At 36.9% G+C, this 27,154-nt stretch overlaps 1 protein-coding gene across 8 annotated transcripts in view; it reads left to right on the plus strand.

The window, feature by feature from the left end:
• The window catches only part of Plp (Pericentrin-like protein), a 70,250-nt gene that overhangs the window by 30,619 nt on the left and 12,477 nt on the right, over window positions 1-27,154 (plus strand). For 2 of the 8 annotated variants that reach the window (XM_023164141.2, XM_023164147.2), the window contains 9 exons: window positions 1,169-1,336; window positions 4,366-4,410; window positions 11,214-11,600; window positions 13,498-13,611; window positions 13,678-13,842; window positions 17,470-18,331; window positions 24,764-25,026; window positions 25,137-25,632; window positions 26,502-26,692. In XM_023164141.2, coding sequence (XP_023019909.2) covers window positions 1,169-1,336; window positions 4,366-4,410; window positions 11,214-11,600; window positions 13,498-13,611; window positions 13,678-13,842; window positions 17,470-18,331; window positions 24,764-25,026; window positions 25,137-25,632; window positions 26,502-26,692 — 2,691 coding nt within the window. The remainder of the gene's footprint in view (window positions 1-1,168; window positions 1,337-4,365; window positions 4,411-11,213; window positions 11,601-13,497; window positions 13,612-13,677; window positions 13,843-17,469; window positions 18,332-24,763; window positions 25,027-25,136; window positions 25,633-26,501; window positions 26,693-27,154) is intronic. The other 6 variants (XM_023164144.2, XM_074174561.1, XM_023164142.2 and 3 more) reach the window with 6 other exon arrangements.

Raw genomic sequence — 27,154 nt, forward strand, 5'->3', positions numbered from 1 at the left:
ACAGTGGCCAGTCAGATTGTTATGTTTTTGCCAGAAATTCCTTTCTTGGTTATTTCTTTTGTGGCTATTGAGATACCAGCCAGTTCTGTTTGGACCACGCTGGTATTTCTTCCCATTCCCCACTTAATTCTTAGGCTTAGTTATCTGGAGTACACTCCACATCCTGAGCCTTCTTTGGTTTTTAAGCCGTCTGTGTAAATCCGTATTGCATTTGTATCATCTGACTCTATGTTCTTCTTAATTTTTATTTTGTAGGGTTTATTAACACAAACCTGGGTTCAATTGCATCGCTTGTTGCCTGCACCAGAGGTTGCGCAGTAAGCGCTTCTCGCCACAGGTCCAGCCTCAATTGACCCATTCCTACTTCGAGGTTTACACCAGCCGTGCGCAATCGTACCATGGCCATTAACGCAACATCCTTCTCGGGCGATATTATCATTACTAAAAACAACATCCCAACTAACAGTTATTGAAACTTTTAGCTTAGCTTCGCTTCCGTTCTGTCTCTACATTCATCGCCCGATTACAGTCAAAAACACCATCATGTCAGGACATGATGAACCCCTCAATTTCCGACTCCAGCCCACTCGATCTAAGAAGAGCAAAGATCAGGAGCTTTGATGAGCCAAGGTCTTGCATTGCCCTTGCAAACCCTTGCATTGGCTTATCCTTGTATTGCCTCAAAGGTGAAGTGATCTCTGCGGCTTTTATGTGGGGTTTTTGATGAACGGTTTCCAACTCTGTACCGGAGTTGTTATCACTTCGTGATGAGCTCATCAGCCTCTTGAGTAGCTACCCCAAATGAGAAATTCTCCACTTCCTGTTCTCTCATGGTTGGGAACTATGCAGAGAAGGGGATCTGAACTCCTGACGATTTTACAGGCTTCATCCATCCAATACCATTTTGTCATATTGACACTCCAAAATGAAACCAAGGTCTCTAGCAATCATAACAATAATCTTAAGTGAATGGTCTGGATAGAGGCTGCGGAGTTGAAGAGAACATTTTGATATGTAATTAATTTCTCCTCCTCTTTTCGGACAATATTATTATTACTCAATACAGTGAGGATTGATGAGAAAAACCTCCCAGCTGGTGATTATTATTAAACCTTTTAGCTTAGCTTCGCTGCTCTGTGTTGAATTTTCCGTTTGCTTTGTAAAACAGATCGAAGCTGCCGACAAGAAGTACAGGACGACCCAAAAATTCTTGGAGGAACAGGCCGCCGAACGAGAACAGGAGAGGGACGAGGCGCAGAAGAAAATGGAGGCGTTGGTCGGGCAGTTGCGTGAGAGGGACAAGGAGAGGGTCAATTGCGAAAGGGTCGCTGCGGAAGTAAGTTTGCTTGGTTGTTGTCGCCGCTTCGGTTCTTGTGCTTTTTGCTTGACACTTCTAACAGCTTGAACATTTTTTTTTGATAACGGTTTTCAAATAAAATAGGCCGAAGAGATTTTTGTAATATTTTCGGTTGATGTGGAAGTAGTTGTCTAATATTCGTAACAATGCATTTTTCGAGGTGGCCTCTAGGTGGCGCCATAGTGTTCCAAACACTTTTGGTTGAACTTTGAAGAAAGTAGAAGTTATATCGTAAACTTCACAATCACCAATAATTCATTTATTTCACCCGTTAAAAACAATTGTCTAGTCCTGGGGTCTCCAAACTACGGCCCGCGGGCCAAATCCGGCCAGCCAGTGTCATCAATCCGGCCCGCGACAGCCAATGATTTAATATCATCAATCTGGCCCGCGACAGCCAATGGTTACCTAATTGTTGTTACTATTGCTGTGATAAGTTGAAGAAGAAAAAACAGAATGATAATTACTCGGTTTCATTTACTTGCAAGGTAAAACTTAACGACAGAAATGATGACAAAGAAAACTTAACTTAAGTATCTAAGTTTAAGCATATTAATAACTAACAAATAATTGAAATGAATCACAGTAAAACAAAAACACTAATGAGATTTATGTAATTGTGATTTTCCACCGACAATACTTTGTAGTTGTGGATCAATTTTACTTGTACCAATTATCAAAAGAGATTTAAGATGCTCATCCGTTAATTGAGATCTGTAAACATTCTTTGTGTACTTCATCTTGGAAAACGTTTTCTCACACAAGTAGGTAGTACCAAAACAGAAAACAACCCACGAGCAAATTTATGCAAATTATCAAATTGTTCCAGTGGAAGACTCTGTCTCATGGAACGTTCTGCATTCACTGTCGATTTTTCGCTTCTTTTCCATACTAACAAATCACACATAAAAACAATAAGTCAAATCAAAATACCTTTATTGACGGCTGTTACTTTATTTCACAATAGACATTTTCGCTTCCTTCGCCTTTCCTACGCAGACTAACTCGCAGTTGCGCCGCTAGCCTTTTTATATGCAATTATTACTGCCATCTCGAGGTAATCGGAATACACTAGCTAGAACCAGAACTTTCTCGAATCAACGCGGTAATTCCAAATATTTAATTGCCACCTAGCGGGTAGCTGAAAAAGATAGTACATAGTACCACTACTCGCCACTAGATGTCGTTAAGTGTCACAATACACAATAATAATTGAATGCAAAAAAACGTAAGCTTGCTTAGGTCACGCACTTTGCGACTATCCTAGTCTAGAAATCCTATCCTAGTATAAAAAGTTAAGGGCAGAAATTGGCCCTTGGAACAAACTGAAAAAATCATTATGGCCCGAAGGCTTCAAAGTTTGGGGACCCCTGGTCTTGTCATTAAAAGCGGTTATGATTTTTGAAAAAAAAATATATGTCATTTTGACGGTTTCGTGGAGAGCTCAGTGAATGCATTTTTTAACATAATTTTTTTGGCAACACTAGAACTTTAATTCATTAATATAAAAAATGTATTACCCCGAAAGTTATCTTTGTTGTTTTTTGTCGGTGATAAAAAATGGAGTTTTTATTGGCAAAGAAAAATCAATGATAGGTTGTTTGAAAGTAGTTGACAATGTTTCATGGTGATTGTCATTAGTTACACCATTACGCCAACGTTCCTGTCGAAGAAACACTTCAAATCGTACTGAGAAAGCTATTCGAAGACGAGGACCTGGAAGAAAGAACGAACTCACCTATAGAAGTAATCATGGAATTACTAGAATGCTGTGAACGGATCGCCACTTTCACCAGTTACTTTAATCGACTCGTGTACTCGCTGTGAATTTTCTTTTATGTCGACTATTGACTGAAAACTGGTGCCTCGAAGTGGTAACTGGAGTTTTAGGGAAAGAAATAATCAGCCGGAGCCATATCAGGTGAATACGGTGGTTGTTAGAGTTTTTGACCAGAAACCCGCTTACAGTGAGAGCCTCGTGAGATATCGAGATACAAATCCATGAGTTTTCTTCCCACATATTTGGTCTTTTTCGACGAATTTGCTCTCTCAAATGCTCAGATAATATTCTTCAATTAATGTCTGACCTTCTGGCAAGAATTGAGTGTTCAACAACTGTTAACATTATCTCCACTTTTGCTCGGCTTTGACGAGCTTTTTTCAGTTCAGGCCCAGTTGGAAGGCGCAGGTCCGAAGCTTTTTGTCTGGTTTGTATATCAGATTCGTGAACCCATGTCTCATCACCAGTTACAATACGTTTTATTAATATTGGTTCGGAATTGGCTCGTTCTAACATTTCTTTGGCGACCTTTACATGATTGAGTTGTTGCAGAAAATCCGGGTCTCTTGGCGCTAGTCGATCGGCAACGGATTTCATGCTCAAAAAATCGTTTAAAATTATATGGAATTGATTCGTTAGGTGTTAAAATTTCGGCGGCTGCCACTCTCAGACTTAAACCATGGTTTTCAGTCACCAATTTCTTCACTTTATCGATGTAAAGTTCAATTGAAGATGCTGATGGCCGACCAGAGCTAGTCAAATCTTCCACTGCATCTCTTATGCTACATTTTCAGCGCTTTAAGTCACGGGCTTCCATTTGCAATGGAAAAATTTATACAAATTCTTTGTTCGATATTTTTTCCATTGCCAAAGCTGCAGAACACCTTTGAGGTTAATTAACAAATTGAGTACTGTAAACAAACTAATTGATGGGTAGAGCTCAAACTCCACATGAGTAGGGAAGACAGTTGTTCCAACCTAGCTACAAAAATTATTTTGACAATCCCTTTACGCGGGCTTTTTAAATGATCAATTTCCGTTACTTTCTTGACAAATTGTATACTGAAATATATGTTCAATCCACATTTATTGACTGTGAAACCTTTTGGAAATGTTTTCTAATAATTGTCTTACCGAAAAACCTTACCGTGAACTCCTTCACTAGCACAAAACCCACCTTTTATTGATTCACTTTCGCATGTGTTTTCATTTTTTGGGTGCTTTACAGGTGAAATGTGTTTGCTGTAGAGAAAATAGATGCACAGAATTACAGGTAATACTATTAGTCTAACACTTGTGTTGAACTGGAGAAATACAATGACCAACGAAGTGAAATTCCAGCTAATTGTATATTTTTTGGCAACGTTGCCAAAGTCCATTTTTCTTTCGAATGCATATATGTATATGCATTCAGCTGTGATTGTGAATTATATGTTGTGTTTCTTCAGTTTGACACCATGTTTAACGTTGTATCTAGTGAATATTAACACCATTTTTGTACAAAGAAAGCTTAAGTTCTAAAATTAGGTTTTCTAAAAACATCAATAAATGTCAAACGTCAAACGAATGACTGTCATATTCGAGGCTACTTAAAAAAGTAGCCTTCCTTCCTTCATTTTGATTCACAGATTCAAACAATTTTGATGCGTTACAGTTTTGGAGGTAACACACGTTTTTGCTCGCCCAGTATATTTCATCCCGTTTCGGTTCAACGGCGGCGTATAATTAGAATGGAGGAAACGCGTTTTGCACTCTTCTCACAACCTGTGTCTCTGGGAATCAACACACACACACACAGGGATGTTTATTTTTAACTGCCTATTTGACTGGTTATTTATATTGTGGTTTCTCTAGTAAATATTGAGTCCGACTGTAGGAAAGTAGCATTCAAGTCGTCCTGTTCAAGAGCTGGGCGATGTGATAGTCTGTTAATCTCTTGCTGTGTATATTGGGTGAAAAACATGTTAGTATAGTGTGTTGGATATTGAACACTCTATCGATAATGCTTACTCTTTTGTCCGCTACTTTAACGCTTCTTCATAAAGCATTTTCTTTACTAATATTTCGTAGTTGACACTAGTCCTTTGAAAATCACCCATTTGTGGTGACGATTGTTGTAAAGACTGTTCTTTTGGATTTTTCCATGATCTGCTCAAATAAGATCGGGCAACCTAGGAAGCCTCTCATAAAAGTATAAGTAATTTTTGTTGCTTTTCGACAACTGTACTAGGTGAGTATTATAACGGATTTTAGTTCCTTCAAGACAAACAGAAAAACAATAAGAATTGAATCTGAATAGTTTTTTTGAAGAAAAGCTGAGTCATAGCAGAATGAATCATTTCGGCCTCTTACAGCTCTTTTCGAGGAAAAGTTGTTTTGCAAAATATTTTTTCCAACATTAAAAAAATAAATTTCGGGAACCCGCCTTTTGACGGCAACATCTTTGATTTACTTCTTTAAAAAAATGTCTTAACACATTTCTACTCGCTTCCACAGACTTGTTGCCTGACAGATGAGTACTTGCGGATTATTTTGAATATCCTTTTGGTTTTTCATCGACATTCTCACAATTTGAGAAGGGATCTCAATACAATTATTCTAAAAGTCCTGAAGTATCGACTATACTATAATTCCAAAATAGTAGGCACTAAATTCTCAGAAATGACTGACGTTTTTGCCTTAATCTTAATCTTGCAGATGTGAAAAAATGGAGATGTTTCTTCTAAATCATTCGTTATCAAAAATTTCTTTGGGCATCAATTGTACTTCTCATTGTGATCTTTCTATGGAAAAACCTATGACTTTTTTCACAATGCTGGAAAAGACCCTTGAAATGTTTTGTCTAGCAACATCAATGTCTTTTTGGGACATTTTCTATGTTTATAACTGTTTATTATCTGAAAAAATCCCGAGTTCAACTAATAATAATATTTATTTGAAATACCAAATTCTATGAAGGAATGTTTGAAAGATTATAATGAAAGTCTGGATAGAATTATAAAATTTATGAAAGCTATTGGGCTATACTCAAATATTTTAACAAGAAAGCAAATGATGAACATACTGATAGAAGGCCAATGACCTCGTAGTCGACACCTTTAAACTACAAAAAAAAACAAAAAAAATTCTTTGCTTGAAAAGTACAGTTAACAGAAATCAATGCACAATAAACAAAGAAAATGTCAATTATAAAAGTAAAAGTAAATGTAAAAACATATAAATGTAAATAACTACATGTAAACATGTTATAAAAGTCAGTCCAAATAATATGTAACCATATTTTAAGTCAGTCAAAATAATATAAACAACACAATAACACAAACTGTGATAAAAATCCATAAGTAATAAAAGTAACATATAAATATAAAAATATAAATGTAACTAGTTATAGACCATAAAAAAGCCAATAAAATATAATCAACACACAATTTCTCAAGTATTGAAAGTAAACACTTCAACCAAATGTGCTAAAGCTCAAGATCTCAGGTTAGTTGATTGGTGAATTCTTGAATGGTGTAACAAGTCCTTTGAAGTAGCATTTTTTTCAGCTGACTTTTGAACACATTAATATTTGGGGAATTCTTAAGAGCTATTGGAAGCATATTGTATAATTTACACCCACTACTCTACGCTTTTTTCATACAAAGAAGTTCTATGAACGTTTGGTACGATTAGATCTTTCAAGTATTGTGGTTATGATTTGGAAGAGAGGACTGAAAATTGCATTTATTTTCGAAAACGTATGCAATGAAAATCTTTCAGAAAGAGATAGTCTAATTAGTCAGTAAGATATCACAAAAATAGATCTTCTTTAAAATGTTGTTCCAATTTGAACATATATTTCATTATAGTTGGATTATATACAAAAGACTTTCACAAAAAGTTAGTGTTGAAGGGTTATGCTTTTAGAGGTATTTGGAATGGAACCTCGTATTATTTTTGGTTGAGTATTCTATATCAAATATGTGTTACAATCTCAACTATAAATATATCTGTAGATCAAATGAAATATTGAAGGATTATTTTATTTTAGAAACAGTAAGTCTAATATTCAAAACAATACACTACATGTTGAGAAGGACTTTCACAACTATCCAAAAGAAATTTCACTTTCAGCCGATTTTCTTCCAGCAGGACATAGATTATAAGTAACCATTTTCAATTGATATGCAAATTTATTTCCTTTGACTTCTAAAGATACTCTCCCTGTTGTTTTGTTTCCACTAATTTTTATTTATTATTTACCAATTTTGACAGTTTCATTATACCAGGGTGGTCTCAGAAGTACCCGGCCTGACGATATTGGAAAGTTAGGTTAGGTTAGATCTGAAGTGAGTGGGTCTATTCTACCCTCCACCGTAACACGCAAGGGTTTATTGTGGCTCACACCTATTCACACTCGGCCAAATGAACCCCAGCTTCTTAACGAAGCCGATTAGTTTGTATGGTGAGTGGTCTTTCAGGTCAGATGGTAAGAACTCTAAGAACCTGATTCGGTCTCCAGCGGACAGGCACAAAGTATATGCTCTGCTGTTTCATCATTTTCCAAACAGAAGCGACACGCACTGTCTTCCGACAGTCCAAGTTTCTATATATGATGATTCAAGTGACGGAGGCCTGTAAGAAGGCCTGTTAGACACCGTAGTTCATCCCTACTGTAGTCCAACAACTGTTTGGTATCAAGCTTCGAAGGGTGAATAAACGTCTTGGAGATTCTGCCAGAAGTCCATAAGTCTTCTTGCCATCTAGGTGTTCAATTTTTGTCTGCCAAAGCCTAAATCGATGCCAATGACAGGTTCTCGTTCGATGAAGTTGCTTGCAGCACCCTCCTTTGCAAGGGAGTCAGCAACCTCATTGCCTTCCAGGCCAGTAAGGCCAGGAATCCAAAACAGAGCCAATCTGTTGAGTCTTCCTATCGAGGAGAGTCGTTTTTGGCAATTTGCTACCAATTTAAACGTTGCTCGGTAGGAGCCAAGAGTTTCCAACGCCGCTTGACTGTCCGAGAATATTGTTATTGACTTGGGTATGAGGTTGGATTCTTTGAATCTGTCAGCACAGAATTCAATAGCGTAAATTTCCGCTTGAAATACAGCCGCATAAGTTCCTAAGCAGGTAGATATCTCTGTCCTGGGTCTGCGACTGAAGACACCTGCACTAGAACATGAATGTGTTTTGATTCATCTGTGAACCAACAACTATCTGCTCTTAATATTTCCTTCTCCCGGAGGATCCAGTCCTCTCTACTCGGGGATAGTACTTTATGAGGCAGTTCGTAGTTGACAGTTGGAGGCATTTAGTTGATTTGTGCAATTGGCAATGTGCACAAGTCTGTATGCAGCCCATCTAGCCTCTCTCTCCAGAAAAATGTGGAGAGGAGGTAGATCTAGAAGGATCTCCATGGTCGCTGACGGTGTGGTACTGATGGCACCACTGATAGCCAGACAAGCCTGTCTCTGTAAGCCAGAGAGCTTCGCTTGGGCTGTTTTCTGTAAAGCCTTCGGCCACCAAGCATTTGCACCATACGTGATCATTGGTCTGACAATCATCACATAAATCCAATGGATTTGTTTGGGACCTAAACCCCAAGTTTTACCACAAATCCTTCGACATGTCCATAGAGACAGTCTGGCTTTGTGTAAAACTTTTTCCAAGTGAGCGTTCCAGGTGGGTCTTTCATCAAGGACAATGCCAAGATATTTCACCTCCGTTCCAAATGGAATGACCTCACCATTGAGGGAAATTGGCGTCAGATCGTCCAATTAACACAGTTTTGCTGCGGTCGACAGATATCTGCTCCCTCAGGCACCAACTGTGAACCACGTCCAACGTGCTTTGGAGGATATTACAAGCTACCCTTCCCGACGTGGACCTTGCCAGGATGACAAGGTCATCTGCATAAGCCTGCAGATCTACTTTTCTTCTGGAAAGTACACAATCTATAAAGCATATGTTTCAAGTTTGAAGACGCTGCATTTGTTTGGCAGCCATCATTAGCGAACATTTTCGGCGAATTTGTGAAAATGGAGAATATTGGTCATCGTTATGTGGCACAATACTTTTATTTGAAAGGCCTCAGCCTAACCAAATGAGGTGACGACTCCAGAAACGGTGAAGAAATTCCACAAAGCGGTACTGAATGATCGTCGACTGAAAGTACGCGAGCTAGGAGACTTAGTGGTCATTTATTTAAAAATTCGAACATGAGGAAGCTGTGTGCAAGATGGGTGCCGCGTTTGCTCACACTCGAGCAGAAACAGTGTCGTAAAGATGTTTCAATCGAGTGTTTAACGAAGTTTCACAGCTACAAAGCAGAATTGTTGCGTCGTTTCATAACCATGGATGAAACATGGATCTATCACTTTACACCCGAGACAAAAGAACAATCAAAACAGTGGACTCAGGGAGAAGCGCCTCCAAAGAAGGCGAAGACCGTTTCATCTGCAGGCAAGGTCGTGTTTGCCCGTGGGTTGGGCTACCTATCGGGCGCGTCCGAAGGTGGTGGATAGGGGAACGGCCAGGGAACTGGAGGCCTTGTCCGGAAAGCCAATGTGGCCTTACGGACGGGGTCGCCGGACTCCTGGTCAGTGGCAGAAATAAGTAGGATGAGGGGAACTAAAACCCCCCAAAAGGCTTTGCAAAACATGCCATCGTAGACCAGCCTAAGGTGTAAGGAATCGTGCCGACAGCTGAATGGCCGCAGGGTGATATGCGGTCACGAACGATCCCCTTGGGAAACTGGGCGGAACCTCATTGTGATCAGCCTACCTCTGGTAATGCGGGGCTCTGCCAGAGGTGACCAACTCTTCCCTTGCTACTCGTGGGAACACACATGAATGAAACAACATAAAAACAGAAACAACAAAAACATAAACCAATCCCGAGGCTGGACAGAAGTGCTCACCTCAGTCTAAGACGGTGGCTGGGGATGAACAGAAATGTCCACCCCAATCTTCCGCTTGGAATGAGACTGGACATAGCAGATCACCTTCAACAGCAAGGGCAATTCCTGCGACGGGCGACAAGAGCTCCGCCTTGAATAAAGGCAAGGAACCAGCTGCCCCTGCTGGAAAGCTCCCTCACTTGTGCACCTCCACGGAGGAAACCCCAAGTAGGTTGAAGAAGCCGCGCCAAGACAGTAATATCGCTGCACCTTGTAAAACCTTCGCGGAGGCCACCGTGAGACACCTCAAGGTTGCCAAAGAGAGTGTGTATTCGGCGAGTCTTGGCCTACACCTGCCGATATAAAGGAGATGTCTCCACCTTCCTGGAAAGGACAGGAAGGACGATGACCTAGGAGGACAACTCCTCGGGAGGATGTACAATGGTGGCCTAAGTGATGTGAGTCTACTCTCACCCTTTCTACTGTACAGATACAGATATCAACGGCGAGTATTATGTGAACCTATTGCAATGGCCGCAATGACCAAATGTAACGAATTGAAGTTTGAATTGCTACGTGGTGTACTCTATTCGCCAGATTTAGCCTTCTCGGATTATTTTCTGTTCCCACACTTGAAAAAATGGATCAGCGGTCAAAGATTTTCCAACGATGAAGAAGTGATGTTGGTAAGACAGTTATATAAACGGAATTGAACTTATTGAACGTCGCTTGGAAAAGTGTATAGAGGTGCAAGGAAAGTTTGTTGAAAATTAAATAAATGTTTTCCAAAATGTCTTGTTCTCTTTGTTGGGCCGGGTACTTCTAGGACCACCCACGTATTTTCATGCTCTTTCTTACGTAATGGGATATAATATTGATTGAATGACACCCTGTATATTTCTAGTTTTATCTAGTTGAATATTTCTCTAGTGAATTCAACTCCGAGACGGAACTTGTTTTTCTACTGATCGATCGATGTTGATTTTTGTTATCAACCATTTTAGGAAACCTGAGTTTAGAATGTCTAGTGGTCCATAGATGGCGCTTTTAGAAAAAAGGCACTTGAACAATTACTTAACTTTTACTCAACATTTGATGGTCGAATAATAACGTTTTGTACTACTTCAATATCTGCAAGGAAATAACAACTTCCTGAGAAGTTGCGTTGATCATATTTCATTTTATCTTCTCTGTAGGTGGAACAGCTCGAGCACCAACTGCAGGAGATGACGAAACTCCTCTCCGACCAAACCGAAGCTTGCAGAGCCACAGAATTGGATCGGAACGAAGCTGTCGACAAGATCAAAGTGTTGCGCGACATCATCCGCGAGCTGGAGTTCCAGACTGAATCCAAGTCGAAAGAGATCGAGGAACACTTGCAGACCATCGAAAAGTTGCAATGTATGCTCGAGCAGCACGAAAGGTCCGACTCGGAAATTGAACAAGGTGACTTATCGAAAGATGTTTCAGATGTCGGGGAGCTGTGCAGGCACATCGAGCATTTGGAGAACGAGCTGCAGAAGGTCAGGGTGCAAGCTGAGTTGGCGGGCAGCGAAGGCGCTTTGAAGCAAGTACGTTCGCAGGTTGGTTTTTTTGTTTACCTCTTTTTTGACTTATGTAAGACTTATGTATGACCTAGGTAGATAAAAATACGTTTTGGCGGAAATTACCAACATATTCACAATTAGGGTAGATATTCACAGTGCAAAAAAGGATAATAAGATGTATGGCAGGTCTACGTCATAGAGAATACCTTTACTATAGAAATACCTTTACTGAACTGTCACTCTTAACATTGCCATCACTGTATATCTTCATCAACACGATGAATATCAAGAAAAATAAATCAAGCTACCTTAAAAATAACATGATACATAAACATCTTACTGGGAATGGTAATGAACTGCGATTACCCTACTCACGACTGGCTCTTGGTAGGGGCTCCTCAAGTTATCAGGGTATCATCTGCTATAAATAATATAGCACTTCAGCTATTTGGAAACGTATATAATTTCACTAAATTCCAAAGCAATTATGCAGCAGACAATGTGGCTCCATGTCGTTATAATCTATATGCACTTTCAAATCACAGTGGGACTACTTACAACGGGCATTACACAGCTTATTGCAGACATCCATACAGTGGCACGTGGCATTAATACAACGATTCACACGTGTTCCCAATTTCGCCAAAATCACTTGTGAGTGATGAGGCATATGTCCTCTTTTATGAACAGGAGGGAACGAAACAGCACCTTTGAGGTGATTTTTTTCTCTCCTTTCCTTTTTTTTTAATAATGTTAGTTCTCCGAATTGATTTGTATTTCATGATTGTTTCAAATTTCATTATGTATTGTAATACTTAGATTAGGGTTTTTAACAAAATTAGTTTTCACAATAAAATTTAGACTCTGAAAAAGAAATATTTAAATAGTAATAAAACGAAAATAGTTTTAAAAAAATTTAATGAAATTCCAAACTGCTTTACTTGACTACCTTACAAAAAATGCATTTTATTCTACTGAAGAATTTCTACAACTCTATGTATTATTGTATAATTACTTTGTTTTACTTGTACAAATATATAGATTTAACAATTTTAACTAATTTAACCTACTTGCATAGATTTCAAATGTGAAAGTTTTATTAAAACAACGATAAAAATAAAATAAAAACAACACTTCATTGATTCCAGTGGCGCATTTGCGTTTTCAGCTGCAGGAAAACCCGGAAAAACCTGCAGCGCCACATCATCTGAAGATCTTGATCCAACAATGTCCTCTCTCTTATAAAACAAAATGTAGGGTGTCTCCAGAGGCTCCAATAAATTCAATGCATCGCCAGAACACTTCGTGACACGACTATCGTCAAACTTAAACCAGTCAGTTTCTTCTTTGACCAAGACGTAATAATGACCAAATTCAACGCCAGAACCGCAGTGAACAATGACTGCATGAATATTATAATAGTGGTCTGCTAGTTTGCAAATAATGTTGAATTGGTCTTCACATTCATGAATCTTTTATTCTTTGGCAAAAGGTTCTCCACCTTTGGCCAAAATGAAGTTTTAGGCAAGAACCACGTATCCACGTCTTTCTTTTTCAAAAAACGAGTGATGTGGAATAGACTTGGAAAATGGCTTGTTTTCACAGTGTTTTTGAGAAAAACGAGATCGATAATATCTATCTTGTAACCGTTGTTGACAGCGATTTGTTTGATGAAATGCAATTCCTCCTGAAACTTACTTTTTGACAGAGGATTATTCAATAGTTTGTGAAGCTTGCTATTTTGAATGCTCAGGATTGGAAAAAACACCAGCACAAGTGTATTATACCTGAAGGGGACTACTTTAGAGGGAACAAAATAGCATTTGATGAATATGTAAATATTTTTTGAGAAAAATGAACATTCATCTGTTTTTGAACTATTTTTATCATGAGTTATTCATATCACCTCTAATTTTCTTTTTCGAATTCACAGCTGTATGAGATAGAATTTCTGATGGACATAAAAACCAAAGAGTTGGAAGCACTTCACTTCACAACTGGAACAAATTGCAGCTCTCCTTCCGAAGACGTTTCTGCTAGAGACTTGGTAAGTCTGCTTGAATACCGTCTCTGTCGATGTAAAGGGATGCTTCTACTTCGGTTTTTTTCTCAGATTGTACCTAGGAGCCCGAAAAAGATGGACGACAGCGACGTGCCACTCCAGCAACTCGCGAGACTCAAGGAAAAACTCCTGCGTCACTCCAGAGCTGAAGATGCCGCTATCAAACGGATCAAGGACCTCGAAATGCAAGTTTTCAGTCTTAGGCAAGAGGTGGAGGTTAGTTTGAAGTGACAGATTGTAGAGAGTTGGTTAGATTTTTTGTTATTGTTCTGCGGCAATATTCTGAAATTTTAAGAATGACTGAAAATAATTACATACAGAATTACAGCAAGAAGACTTTATTATACAGGCCGTTTCTTTCACCATGTGGTAACATTGCTATATTCTAAACTGTAACAGATACTAAGACGATCAAATGGGGAAAAAAGGTAACTGTCATCGGGAACAATACAATGGTTGAAAAAAATTTACGGGGACTCTCGCCCTTCTCAAGTTATACGGGGAAAACCAAAAATGCTGTTTTTCGTTTTTTTCAAATGGAATTGTTATTTCGGAGTATATCAAAAAAGGAAAATGTGATTGTTTTCGAAGCTGAAAAACGGAAAAACAGATTTTAAACAGATTTTTTTTTAGTGTACTATGACGATGTAATAATAAATGTTCGATAAAACGTTTCGTGTCGACATGGCCACCATCAACTTTTTACTTAAAATACGGATCTGTCTTTTATGACAGATATTGTCAAGGGTATATCACAGTTGATATTTTTATAGCGTTTCATTTGAAATAACCCCCATCATCAGTGACAATAATCAAACAGAAAAAATGAAACCAATATGAAGAAATCAAAACAATTTACAAAAGAAGTAACGACAGGACCGTAATTTAAAATCGAATGGAATCAAATGTTTCATCTGCTACTACGGCAGTCATGAATGTTATATCTCGATGTCGCAGCAACAACTGACCGGCAAGCTCCATGTTCACTCGTATTTATAATTTTAGAAGATGAATAGAATAGAAGTTTATTCATCACTAAAGTTCACATGTACAACATAAAAAAAGTGTAAATACATGAAACTTATTGGACTAGTCACAAAGAGAGCTTAAAAGTAATTAAAATTCACAAGATTATACATATACATTTTTGATAAGTAAAATATTAAAATATACAATGAACATCAACAATTTAAAAATTCTTGAAGAGAGTAGAACACCTTGTTTTTTAAAAATTCATTCAACCATCATTTTAGTTCATTCCTACTCATTAAACTTAACTCAGGATGAATAGCCATGAGTTTGTTATAACATTTAATACCTTGATATACATGGGAGTCTTGACCAACTCCTAATCGTGAGTATGGCTGGTATAATCTTTCTTGTACAGTAATTATGTATATCTTTTTTTTCCTCAAATAATTTTCATCTTTTTTAACGTATAATATGATCTGCAGCACATAAAGTGAGGGGACTGTGAGAATTCCTAGTTGATTGAACCATTTTCTACATGATGTTTTGGAGTGCACTCCTGATAATTCTTTTTTGCATAACAAAAACTCTATTCATATGTACAGAGTTACCCCAAAACATTATTTCATAACTTATTGTCGATTGCACTATTCCAAAATAAGCCAGTTTAAGGGTTTTCAGAGATATTGTACCTTTCAATTGCCTGATGATGAAACAACTTGTGCTTAATTTATTTGTTAGATCATTAATATGAGGATCCCATGTCATTTTTTGATCTATCTTGATACCTAGAAATTTGATGTAATTCATCTGTTCTATTGTTTGATGATTAACTCTTATTAGAGGACTGAAATCATAATTTATATTTTTTTTTGTAAACACCATAAAAAATGTCTTGGACAAATTCACTAGCAATCCGTTGAACACACACCACTCATGAAAATCATTAGCACAAATATTTGCCTTGATTACAGTATCCTGTAATTTATTCTCAGAAATCAGAATATTAGTATCATCAGCATACATAATGATTTTTTTTGGCTCAGAGCATGAATAAACCATATCATTTATAAAAATTGTAAAGAGAACTGGCACCAATATAGACCCCTGAGGGACACCAATGTTCACAATATTTTCTTAAGATTTTTTACCGTTTATCACCACTATTTGTTGTCTGTCATGGAGATATGAAGCAATCCAATCACTTGTAACTCCTCGTATGCCAATTCGGTGTAATTTTTCCAAGAGTAGTTGGTGATCAACTGTATCAAACGCTCTACTTAGGTCAAAATAAAGAGCAATGGGATTTTGTTTATTATTAAGGCAGCTATAGACGGTAGTATTGAGATCAGATATGGCGGTATTTGTTGATTTGTTCCTTCTAAATCCATTCTGACAATCAAATATTAAGTTATGTTGATTCAAAAATTTATTGAGACGTTCTGTAAGCAGACATTTCGGTAATTATCTACTATCTCTCTAGATCCTTTGTTTTTGAAAATTGGTATAGATTTAGAGACCTTTAGAATCAATGGGTACTGTCCTGACAAAAAAGATTCATTGATTATGTGAGCTAAAGGCAAACCTATCGTTTCCTTGACAAACCTTACAGCTTTTTCACATATATCATCTATCCCAGAAGCATGTTTACTTGTTGTTTTAGTTATATATTCTTCAATCTCCTGAGGAGTGGTTGGACAAAGGAGAAAGCTATGTTCATTGAAAGGACCTAATTTCAATTTATCAGGCTCCGGCCTTGTACATTTTACATTCATAAAATGTTTACTGGTGGGGATGATGGTGGTGGTGGATGTTTCTCTACGTGAATCTTTACTTCTGATTGGTCCACACTTTTGCTAGTTTGTTGAAATGTATGATCTTGGTGGGATGTCGCTTGGAGTTGTATTCTTGTCCATTTCTGGCCTTCTTGAGTTCCGGATACCACATTCTGTTGGCCCCTACGCCTTTTTGAAATTGTTGGGATGCTTATAGATCTTAATGCCTTTCTTATGAAGTTGTGAGTGTTGATGTGTTGAATTAGACGGGACAACAGTTTCTTGAGGACAACAGTTTATTGAGGACATGTTCCTCAATTTCGGATTTCTCTGGTTCAACAAGGTGGTAGCTACACTTCTGTTCTTATATCCTGATGTTGATAGTTCGGATATAAACTGAGCCACAGGGAATCCCATAAACATAGAGGTTCTTTTTTATTCTTGGACGATCTGATAGTTTTGCATATTTGATTATTCAGTTTGTGAATGGTCCCAATGTTATTTTCTGATGCGATCCGTGACTTTGTTCATGTAAGACAAGACTTTGTCTACCACTGGTCCAAGTTGGAGTATTTCTTCTGAGATGCTTTGTGAACTCATCGGCCTGTAAAGCATGGTTTAAACGACAAAGTTCTTCTTCAAGACGGTGTGGCTTACAAATTCTGATGGCACGATCAACAAGAGTTTTCATCGTAGCCTAGCCATCGTGTTTGTAGTGTATCCTCAGTGAACATGAATTTCCACAAAATAAACAAGTCGTCAATCGAAGAAATAAACTGTTTTAATACTTGTTCTCCGCGGCTCTGAATAACAAAAGTGTTATCAATATAGCAAAACCAACGAAAGGTTTTGATAGAGTGGTGCTGAGCACTGTTTTTTTTTAAAACAAGTAGAAATTTGCAATCACAGTGCTGGGAGCACTTCTCATGGCGACTCTATCAATTTGTTCATAGTGTGTACATTTTTCACTAGCCATCTGCCTTCATCATCAGCCAATCTATTTTCTATAGATCGTCGGAACAGTTTGTATATTTATTTTTTCTTGCTCTTACAACCATTGTCTATGAAAAACACCCCTAGTGAGTGTTCCCGATTTCAGGAATCCGGTAGCGAAAAGGAGTACCTGAAGAAGCAGATCCAGGAGCAGCTGGTGCTCATCTCCGACTTCCAGATCAGACTGGACGAGCAGCGAATCAGGGCGGAGCACATCGAGAAGCAGACCAACACGTCGCTCGAGTTGAAGATCTACGACCTGCAGGCCGAAACCGCGTCCCTCCGCGAAAAGTTGCAGCAGAAGGAAAAGGCCCTGCACCAGCAGCAGACGCTATTAGAGGAAACGAGGAAGAGGGCGCGGCTGGTCGAAGAAGAGTTGAGCTCGGCCAAGGACGACGAGATCGTCGTCGAGATGCAGAAGGAAATCGAGGGACTGCGAGCCGAGAACGAGCAGCTGAAGAGCAAGATGAGCAAAGACGCGAGGATGGTGCCTAACTTGGTCGAGAATATCATCTCGGACAAGAACGTCGACATCGAGAAGCTTCGCAGTAAGCTCGATGACACGGAGAAGTTGTTGGAAGCGTATACGTCTCTCAATTTGGACAGAAACGAGTTGCAAACCCTTTCGAATATGAAGAACAGCGGTACGAGCATTGAGGAGCTGTTCAGCATCATTGAAATGAGTCAATTCGACCAGATGCGGAGGATGGAGAGTCGAAGTGACAGCTACAACCTTGAGCGGAGTCCGAACGCGCTGATGCAGAAAAGAACCACCGAGGAAACGGTTCTCGAACCGGAAATATCGGCGATAAACGGTCCGGGTTTCGCCCACTCGCAGATCCACGCGAGGAATTCAACGGAGGTGTCTCATAAAAGGGTTCATTTCGAAGATACCCACATCGAAGGTCTCAAAAATCAGATAGCCGTTCTTACGGATGAACTCCACAAGAAGGAAGCCGTTATCAAAGGTGAGATTTCTGTGGTGTTTCTTTAAGTAAAAGCGAATCTTCACCAAATTTTATTCAAGAGTTTTAAAAATGAGTTATCCAAATTTTCAAATATTTATTTGAGTATATTGCTTCTAACGTTAACATGTCAGTATAGTATAGTCTCATTCAAAACGTTACTTGTACGAGGGTGGTCTTAAAAGTTTCCAACCTCAACTTTTAAATAAAAGCTAGCGAATTTCGTTGTTCATCTGTTGACAGTTATTCGCCAAATTTTCAGCCATTTTGGACGCCCAGTTGTTATTAACAGTCGTTTGAGTGAGTTCATATGAGTGTTTTAATGAAAATGGGCAAAATCGACTATCGAGCAGTAATTAAATAATTATTTTTGAAAGATAACACAGTTCTACAAAAAAAAAATTGTGTTGCCCTGGATATTTTTGCAAATTTTTATGTTTTCGAGTGCCTAAATCACGAATATATTTATGAAAGTACTGAATGTGCTTTATTTTTTATGATTTTTACGTATCTTGTATTTTTAATAATAATCGGCTTGTTAGTGAAAAAAATGTATTTTCTCAGTCATGATTAGGCTTCTGTGCAACCTCTTTGCGCATACAAACATCACGTGATCCCCACTTCTCGGGCTCCTTGATCTGCAAAACAGCTGAGAACTGTATTGTATTTATTTATTAAGTAGGCAAGCCTAATATACAAAAAAAAGAAAAATTACAAATTCAAAAATATCTCACGACCTTAACTATGTAAATATAGTAACATTTTAAAGTACCTTTCAAGGAAAACCAAATATACATACATATCTATAGATTATTAGGTTATTAGGTTAGTTCACATTAAAAAATTAAAAAAAATTACAAATATCATAATGAGTTGTCACTAATATACTTCTTTAATGATGACTTAAATTGATTTATTGAATTAGATTCTTTTACAAATTGTGGTAGTTTATTAAATTCGTTTAAGCCTTTATGAAATATACTATTCATTCCAAATTTAGTGTTAGTTTTATTAATGTAAAAATTGTTATTTCTTCTCGTATTGTAATCATGAACTTCATTATTTCTCAATAAGAATTTTTGAAAGTAATTAGGTAGCAATCCTTTATGCAGCTTAAATATAAAGATCATAGTCATATATAATATACGTTCTTCAACTGAAAACCAGTTTAGACACTGTAACATCGATTTAATTGCTGAGTAACGGCTACATCCCAATATTAATCGCATGCCCCGATTTTGAAGCTTTTGCAATTGCGCTATTTTATTTTTACCAAGTAGAAAAAGTAATGTAGTACAATAATCAAAATGAGGTTGTATTAGGCTTTTAAAAATAGTCAACCTAGCATACACAGACACTTTTTTACATATACGAGAGAGAGAAAAAAGTTTCTTAGATATTTTTTTACAAATAAAATCAGCATGACTATTTAGTTTTAAATTTTTATCAATTATGAAACCCAAATATTTTATTTCAGTCACAATTTCAATGCTAACATTATTAATATTTATAACAGCATTTGCCCAAACAATTTGATCATACTTATAAGATGATGTCAAAATCATACTTGTTTTATTGACATTTAGTTTCAGTTTATTAATAAATAAATATGTTTCAATGCTATTTAAAGACCTATTCATTTCAACAATTGCCTGATCCAAATTTTCATGTATACAATAAACCAATGTATCATCTGCAAAAAGATTTATACAGTGTGATCCAGATATGTGATTAATATCATTTAGGTAAATAATAAAAAGCAATGGACCTAACACACTACCCTGGGGTATGCCACTCTCAATTATAAGTTCATCTGACATTTCTTTTCCAAATTTAGTTTTTTGTCTTCTGTTGAATAAGTAACTTTGAATCCAATCAAAAACAATCCCTGATATCCCATAATATTTTAATTTTTCAAGTAGAATATTTCGATCAAATGTTTCAAATGCCCTTTTAAGGTCGAGAAATGTCGCAACAATGTACTGATTTCTATCAATTGTATTTTTCCATTCAGTTATTAAAAATTGTAGAGAACTCAGTTATTTGATAATATTGAAGTACTAACACGGAAATCTGGATAAGTTGTTATATGTTAATATTTTGTTTCAATTGTTGAGTGTCCGTTCTAATATATTTATCTTGTCTTTTTAAACATGAGTTTGTCACGAAGAAAGTGCAAATATAGTAGTGATTTGTTCTGTTATATTTGTGGTATTTATATAAAAAAAAAAGAAATATCACAAACTTTGTTGAGGAAACTTATGCTGAATATTTCGGTTTTAAAATGGACAAATTAGATAAATCATAGGTTCCTAATGAAGTTTGTAAGTCTTGCGTTGAGTCTTTGCGGTTGTGGAAAAAAGGAGAATGTTCTGGATTAGACTTTGGTATTCCTATGATCTGGATGGAGCCTAAGAATCATTTCGATGATTGTTACTTTTGCGTAGTAGATGCTAAAGGTTTTAATCGAAATCAAACGTGGAGATATCCAGACTTACAGTCTACAAAATGTCCTGTTTTACACAGTGAAAATCTCCCTCGGTCTATTTATGTTTCAAAAGTGATTCGCATGCCCTCAGAAACAATGATGTTGCCAAATTCACAGAAATCGAGTCAGTCTACCAGTGGAAGTGAATGGGAGGGTGAAACATCTACGCCAAAGTTGTTTTCTCAAAATGAACTCAGTGATTCAATACATGATCTAAATTTATCAAAACAAGGATCAGAACTGTTAGCTTCAAGATTGAAAGAAAAAAATTTATTGGCACCGACAGTTACAATTACAACGTACAGAACGCGAGAAGGTAAGCTATTACAATTTTTTAATGAAAATGAAGGATTGGTATACTGTAATAATATTGCGAAGCTGCTTCTGAACATGGGTTTGAAAGAATACAAACCTACTGAGTGGCGTCTTTTTATTGATAGCTGTAAAAGGAGTTTAAAATGCGTCTTACTGCATAATGGCAATGAATTTGCATCAATTCCAATTGCCCATTCTACAAAACTCAAAGAAGAATATGAAAATGTCAAATTAGTTTTAGAAAAAATGAATTACTCGGAGCATCAATGGTCGATCTGTGTGGATTTAAAAATGGTTAATTTTTTACTTGGTCAACAAGGTGGATACACGAAATACCCTTGCTTCATTTGTATGTGGGACAGTAGAGCAAAGCAACGTCATTGGGAACAAGATGTTTGGCCTGAAAGAAATTCTTTAACTGTCGATAAAGCTAATGTAATAAGAGAGCCGTTGGTGAGCAGAGACAAAATTATACTTCCATCATTGCATATTAAGTTAGGAATGATAAAGCAATTCGTAAAAGCTTTGGACAAGGAAGGAGATTGTTTTAAATATAATTGTAGAAAATTTCCAAAACTTAGTATGGAAAAGTTGAAAGGTGGAATATTTGATGGTCCTCAAATACGGCAATTGATGAAAGACACTGATTTTATTAAAGTTATGACTGTTCCGGGAAAGTAAAGCTTGGGAAAGTTTTGTGTAGGTAGTCGAAAATTTCCTAGGTAACCATAAAGCACCAAATTATGAAAAAATTGTACAAAATATGCTGACAAACTTTCAGATTCTAGGAACAAATATGAGTATCAAGTTACACTATCTTCGCAACCATTTGGATACATTTCCAGATAATTTAGGAAATTATAGTGAGGAGCAGGGAGAGCGGTTCCACCAGGATCCAAAAGTAATGGAAGAAAGATATCAGGGTCGATGGGATTGTCACATGATGGTCTTTAAAAAGAGATTGTCATCTGAAAAATTATAAAAGAAAAGCTCTTAAAAGGCGTTTCATGGAAATATAACATGTTTTCGAAATTTCCCTCTCAATTTACTTCAGAGTATCATATTTTTTTTCCAAATAAAACTGAGATTATAAATATATCTGTTATTTTGTTTCTTGTTTTCGAATTTTTGTAATGTAAAACGAAAATAAATATTTAAAAGAAAACGAGAGCAAATCTTACAAAACCATTGATAATTTCATGAATTGTGAGTATAAATACTCCCAAAATCAATCTTATATCTAGGGCAACAAAACCACTGTAGACCAGTGTAATATGCCCACGCGAATCAAAGATGATTTGGATTCTGCATATGGGGACGTTTTAGGTCTAATAAACCGAAACCGGTTGTAACAAATGATAAACTTGGTAGAAAGTAGACAAAAGTTATTTTCCTTTATTCTATATTCAATATCAATTTCAATTTCTACAAAAATAAATAGGTCATCAATCGAACAACTTGTATTTGTAACTGAAGTTACTGCAGTTTTGTCCTATAAGGATATTTTCAAATGAAAACAATAAAGAATAGATGAAGTTTTATTTTCCAATTTTCATGATGTTCTCCTACCACGTACAGTTTGTCAAGAATAGGAAAAAGGGTGAAATTTTTGCGGCCTGCGCGTAATGAAAAGCTGGAAAGCATTCGGAGGAACAAATATGCACATATTTTCGATTAAAGTTGTCTCTGCTTAGTGTAGATGTGCAGTCTCCTGAATAAACTGTGAAACCAACATATAAAGTCCCCACTATTAGTCCATGTCATTATTGAATTCAAAATAATTTTGGTCGAGACAGGAAATGAGGGCTATAAAGATAACTTGTTTGATTATGGGATTAGTATTCTTTTGAGTTATAAAATCATGAATAATGGACAGAGAAATGTTTGAAATAAATAAATCAAATGAATAAATAGAAGGTTGCTTTTATTTTACTTTTAAATATGTACATCTTTTATACTTAAATTAAACGCAAAATACGGCGAAAAATTTCTAAGAACGTAAGATTTACAAATAAACCAATACAAAGCAAACAATTATAAAAGGCAAAAAAGCAAGAATTCAAACAAAAAAATGTTTTATCTTAATCTTCGGAGGATGAATCTTCGCTAAGGTCTGATCTGATGTAAGTTGGTTCAGTGTCACTATCTTCTTGCAAGTTGATTATCCACTACCATAAAATCTAATGTTGGTTCTTTTTCCATGAAAAACTATTCAAAACTTTGAGCATGCTCACATTGTTTTTTCCACTCAGTTTCAAAAGATGTACTAAAAAAATCATCGCATAATCTTTCCACGGTTTTTAAGCTAAAATCTACATTTCTTTGTGCAACATATTGCTTTAAAGACGCCCACACTAACTCTATAGGATTTAAGTCATGGTGGTATGGAGGAATCCTTTGAACGGTATGCCCGTGGTTGCTCGTAATTTCATCAATTTTATATCGCGGTTTATGAATTTTAATTAGACTATACAAATCAATTGTTAACATTCAACATAAAAGGTATATTTTATTGCCTTCGCCTTTCCATCATTTTGATCTTTCTATTACATAAAGTAGGAGACTTATTTACCTGCACATTGTGATGGGGAGCATTGTCTATCACCAAGACACTCTTTGCCATTTTATATAATTCATAAAGTTCATCTCGTTATGCTAATCACCTGACTTCATATTTGATCTTTTCAAATAAGCATTTTTCACAAAACCATTTTCCTTTCCTGCATTCACTATTATTAGTTTATGTAAACCTTCACTAGTGTTGTAATTCCAGTTTTTTATGTGGGTATGCGAGTAATGAATATAGGTTTCGTCCATGAAAATTATGGGTCGCTTTTCTTCTCGAAATTTTCTCATACTTCGCAAAAAAGTTGTTCTCAACTGAACAATATCTGGCTTTTCCATTAATAATTTTCGATTATTTTTCGTTTTCCTCCAACAAAATCTCATGTTATGCATCACTTTCCTCAAGCTTTCATAAAAACCAGCATAGTTATTTTCGGATTTAAATTTATGATGTATGCGCCAAAGAGTTGGAACCTTTTTATCGACAGTATAACAATTAATAATAAATCTTCGAAGCAATCCTTTATCAAAACCAGCTAAGTTAGTTTTAGCTGCGGCGTTCTTTCTGTTTATATTTGGTGTCAAAAAAGCAGCGACTTCTCCATTCTCAATCGATTACATTTCCTTTGAAATTTTTTGTATACTGCTTACACTCACGCCAGTTGCCATAGCAGTTCTCTCTTGAATTTTTTTAGAGTCCTTATAGGTTTATTTTCTGCCGCTTCTCGTTGTATAAAAAAAAATTACATTGGCTATAACTTCCCTCGTTTCACTTGTCAGCAATTTACGATTTAGGTTTGATTTAAACTCCATCCTGGTTAAGTTACAATACTCAAATTGTACCCGTTACGCTTCATTTCTGCTCGGACTGTATACTTGGTTAACCCGCGATGCTCACTTCACAACAGACAAATTCGAATGACTGGGCTGTGTGCGTTTCAACTCCTGTCTTCTGAGCACAGCTAAGGCGGTCTCCAATTAAGATTTTCAAACTATTCCCTATTCTTGACAAACTGTAGTAACGCCAATATATCAAATTCCATTACATTAATTGGTATCTTTTGAAGAATATGAGGAGCGATTGCTGTTGCTAAACAGTCTCGAGAGCAAGATCGAGAAGCTACAAGTGTCTCTCGAAGAGACGGAGAAAGCTCTGTCAACCGCCACCGAGACGTTCGAAAGAGAACAGACCGAGTTGCGGAAGAGGGAGAAAGATTTGGGCGTCGAACTTGCCGAGAAAAAACTCCACCTGTCCGAAGCGGAAAAACGCATCCTACTTCTAGAAAAGGATTCTCAAAGAAAAGATGAAATGTATTTGGAGTTGAGCAGGGTGAGTTACTGAATACTTTTGTTGGTGCGAAAATCTGGGAAACCCACGTTGGGCGCCGATCTCTTATAACGTAACGTTCAGTCTAATCATTCTATTTTTTTTTGTTCAAGGAGAAAAAAGATTTAGAAAAGGAGATCAGTGTTCACAAACACGATAGCTTCGTCAGACTGGACACGGTCATTCGAGAAAAGAACGAGGAGATCGACCAGCTGAAAGACAAGGTGAAAGCCAGCGAAGATGTTAACATGTTGAAAAAGCAACTCTTTGAGAAAAACATTGATTTGACTTCACTGCGAGCTGAAAATGAGAACATGTCGCGCAAGCTACAGCAGACGAAAACTAGTTGCGAGACGCTCGAGGAGAAGCTGAGATTAACCAATGAAGATAACGTCAAGCTGAAGAAGGAGCTGAGCAACAACGCTTTACAGATCGAATCTGTCACTGGCGAGATGAACGCTCTGAAGGAGAAGCTGAATAAGAGGCGGAAGGCGATCAGAGATCTCGAGGATGTTGTGCAAAACCAAAAGGCTGTAGTTACTCAGCTTGAACAGCAGGCAGAGAAGCAGAAAGCCGTTCTGCTGGATCGTGAGACGGAAATCGAAATAGGTGAGTTTATTTTCAATGCGGTGGAATATGTAATAGAGAGAGAGAGAGAGAGGGTACATTTATTGTCTGTATGAATTAACATCTTGTTTGCCAGTTCCCTTGCAGTCATAGGCCGTTGGGGTAGGTTCAAACAATTAGACAAGAAAACTTTTGTTTTCCCACACAAATGATTTATTCTCACAGACTAATTTACACTCAATTGAATATCTACTTAAACTTGAGCAATGCAAGAACATATATAAAATAAAAGAATCAAAAGCAACAACGATCTACTAGTCAACAACCAGTTTTATGAGTATAATACAAGGGGTAGAAATGACTTACACCTGAGCATGGTAAGAACGAACAAAGGATTATACAATTCTTTTACACAGGCTGTAAAAGTCTTCAATGAATTACCTGTCCATATACGTGAGTTGCCGGGCTATAGTTCATTCATCAATAGTTTAAAAGAGCATCTGAGCCTCGAGGCACATGTCTGATACTTTGATACTATGAGCTTAGTAATGGTTTACTAGTTTTTATGTTTCACTTGTCATGTTGAATGTTTGTGAATCCCGAGACCAGCATTTTTGCTGATTAGGGAGAATAACGACATATTTTATATTTATAATGTCTTAACTATGTTGAACTGTACGCTGTTGTTATAATTTTAATTAAAAAAAATAAATAAAAAAAATATCAGTATACAAAGTAATCCAGAGTAAGTTTTCAATAACAAAAACATCTAATAAAAAGGGGAACCGTTAGACTCTGCAACCAATGCGTCCACAGTCCTCTTGTCTATCAAATATTAAATAAATACCAGTCCAGATAACAATGTTAAAGCCTTACAAGAATTTAACTTTAAATATTGAATTGATTTTCAGTTAACGAAGATGCCAAGCATTACCAAAATGAAATCGCACGCTTGGAGGCTGAAATTAAAGAGCTGAAAAACCTTGACGTGACGAAGCTTCAGGAAGCGATCCACGAGAAAGACCTTACAATCGATGACCTGAACAAGGAACGTGCTCATATGCTGGAATTGATGAATGAAAAGGAAAAAATTATCAACCAGGTATCTATTTTTTTTTATTTACCCAATGGAAGATGTTTGTAGAGGTTGAATCGAAGATGGGAAGTCTGGTTTGCTTTCAAATAATCGAATTAGATTTTAAAATGTATCTTCCGTTTCGTTCAAAACTCTTTTCTGTACTGAATCACGGGTAACTGAAAATATTTAAATATTTCATCTGTAGTACAAAATTTCGCTAACACTTATAATTCTTAAATAGGTTTTTTATTTTGATTTTCTTTTGAACATCCTATCAAGGAGGTTACTTACGTATAGCGCCATCTGTCCGCAAATAGCTCAAGCAATAATTGATAGTTAGGTACAGCGACATCTGCCCGCAAATATATCAAACAATAATTGATAGTTCCATACAACGCCGTCTGCCCGAGAATAGATCAAGAAATATCAATGAGGTTACGTACAGCGCCATCTGCCCGCGAATAGATCAAGCAATACTGCCGATAA

The sequence above is a fragment of the Leptinotarsa decemlineata genome, unplaced genomic scaffold (genome assembly GCF_025532065.1).
Source record: "Leptinotarsa decemlineata unplaced genomic scaffold, Ldec_3_MD MMD2_tig00000591_RagTag_RagTag, whole genome shotgun sequence".
Lineage (NCBI taxonomy): Eukaryota > Metazoa > Arthropoda > Insecta > Coleoptera > Chrysomelidae > Leptinotarsa > Leptinotarsa decemlineata.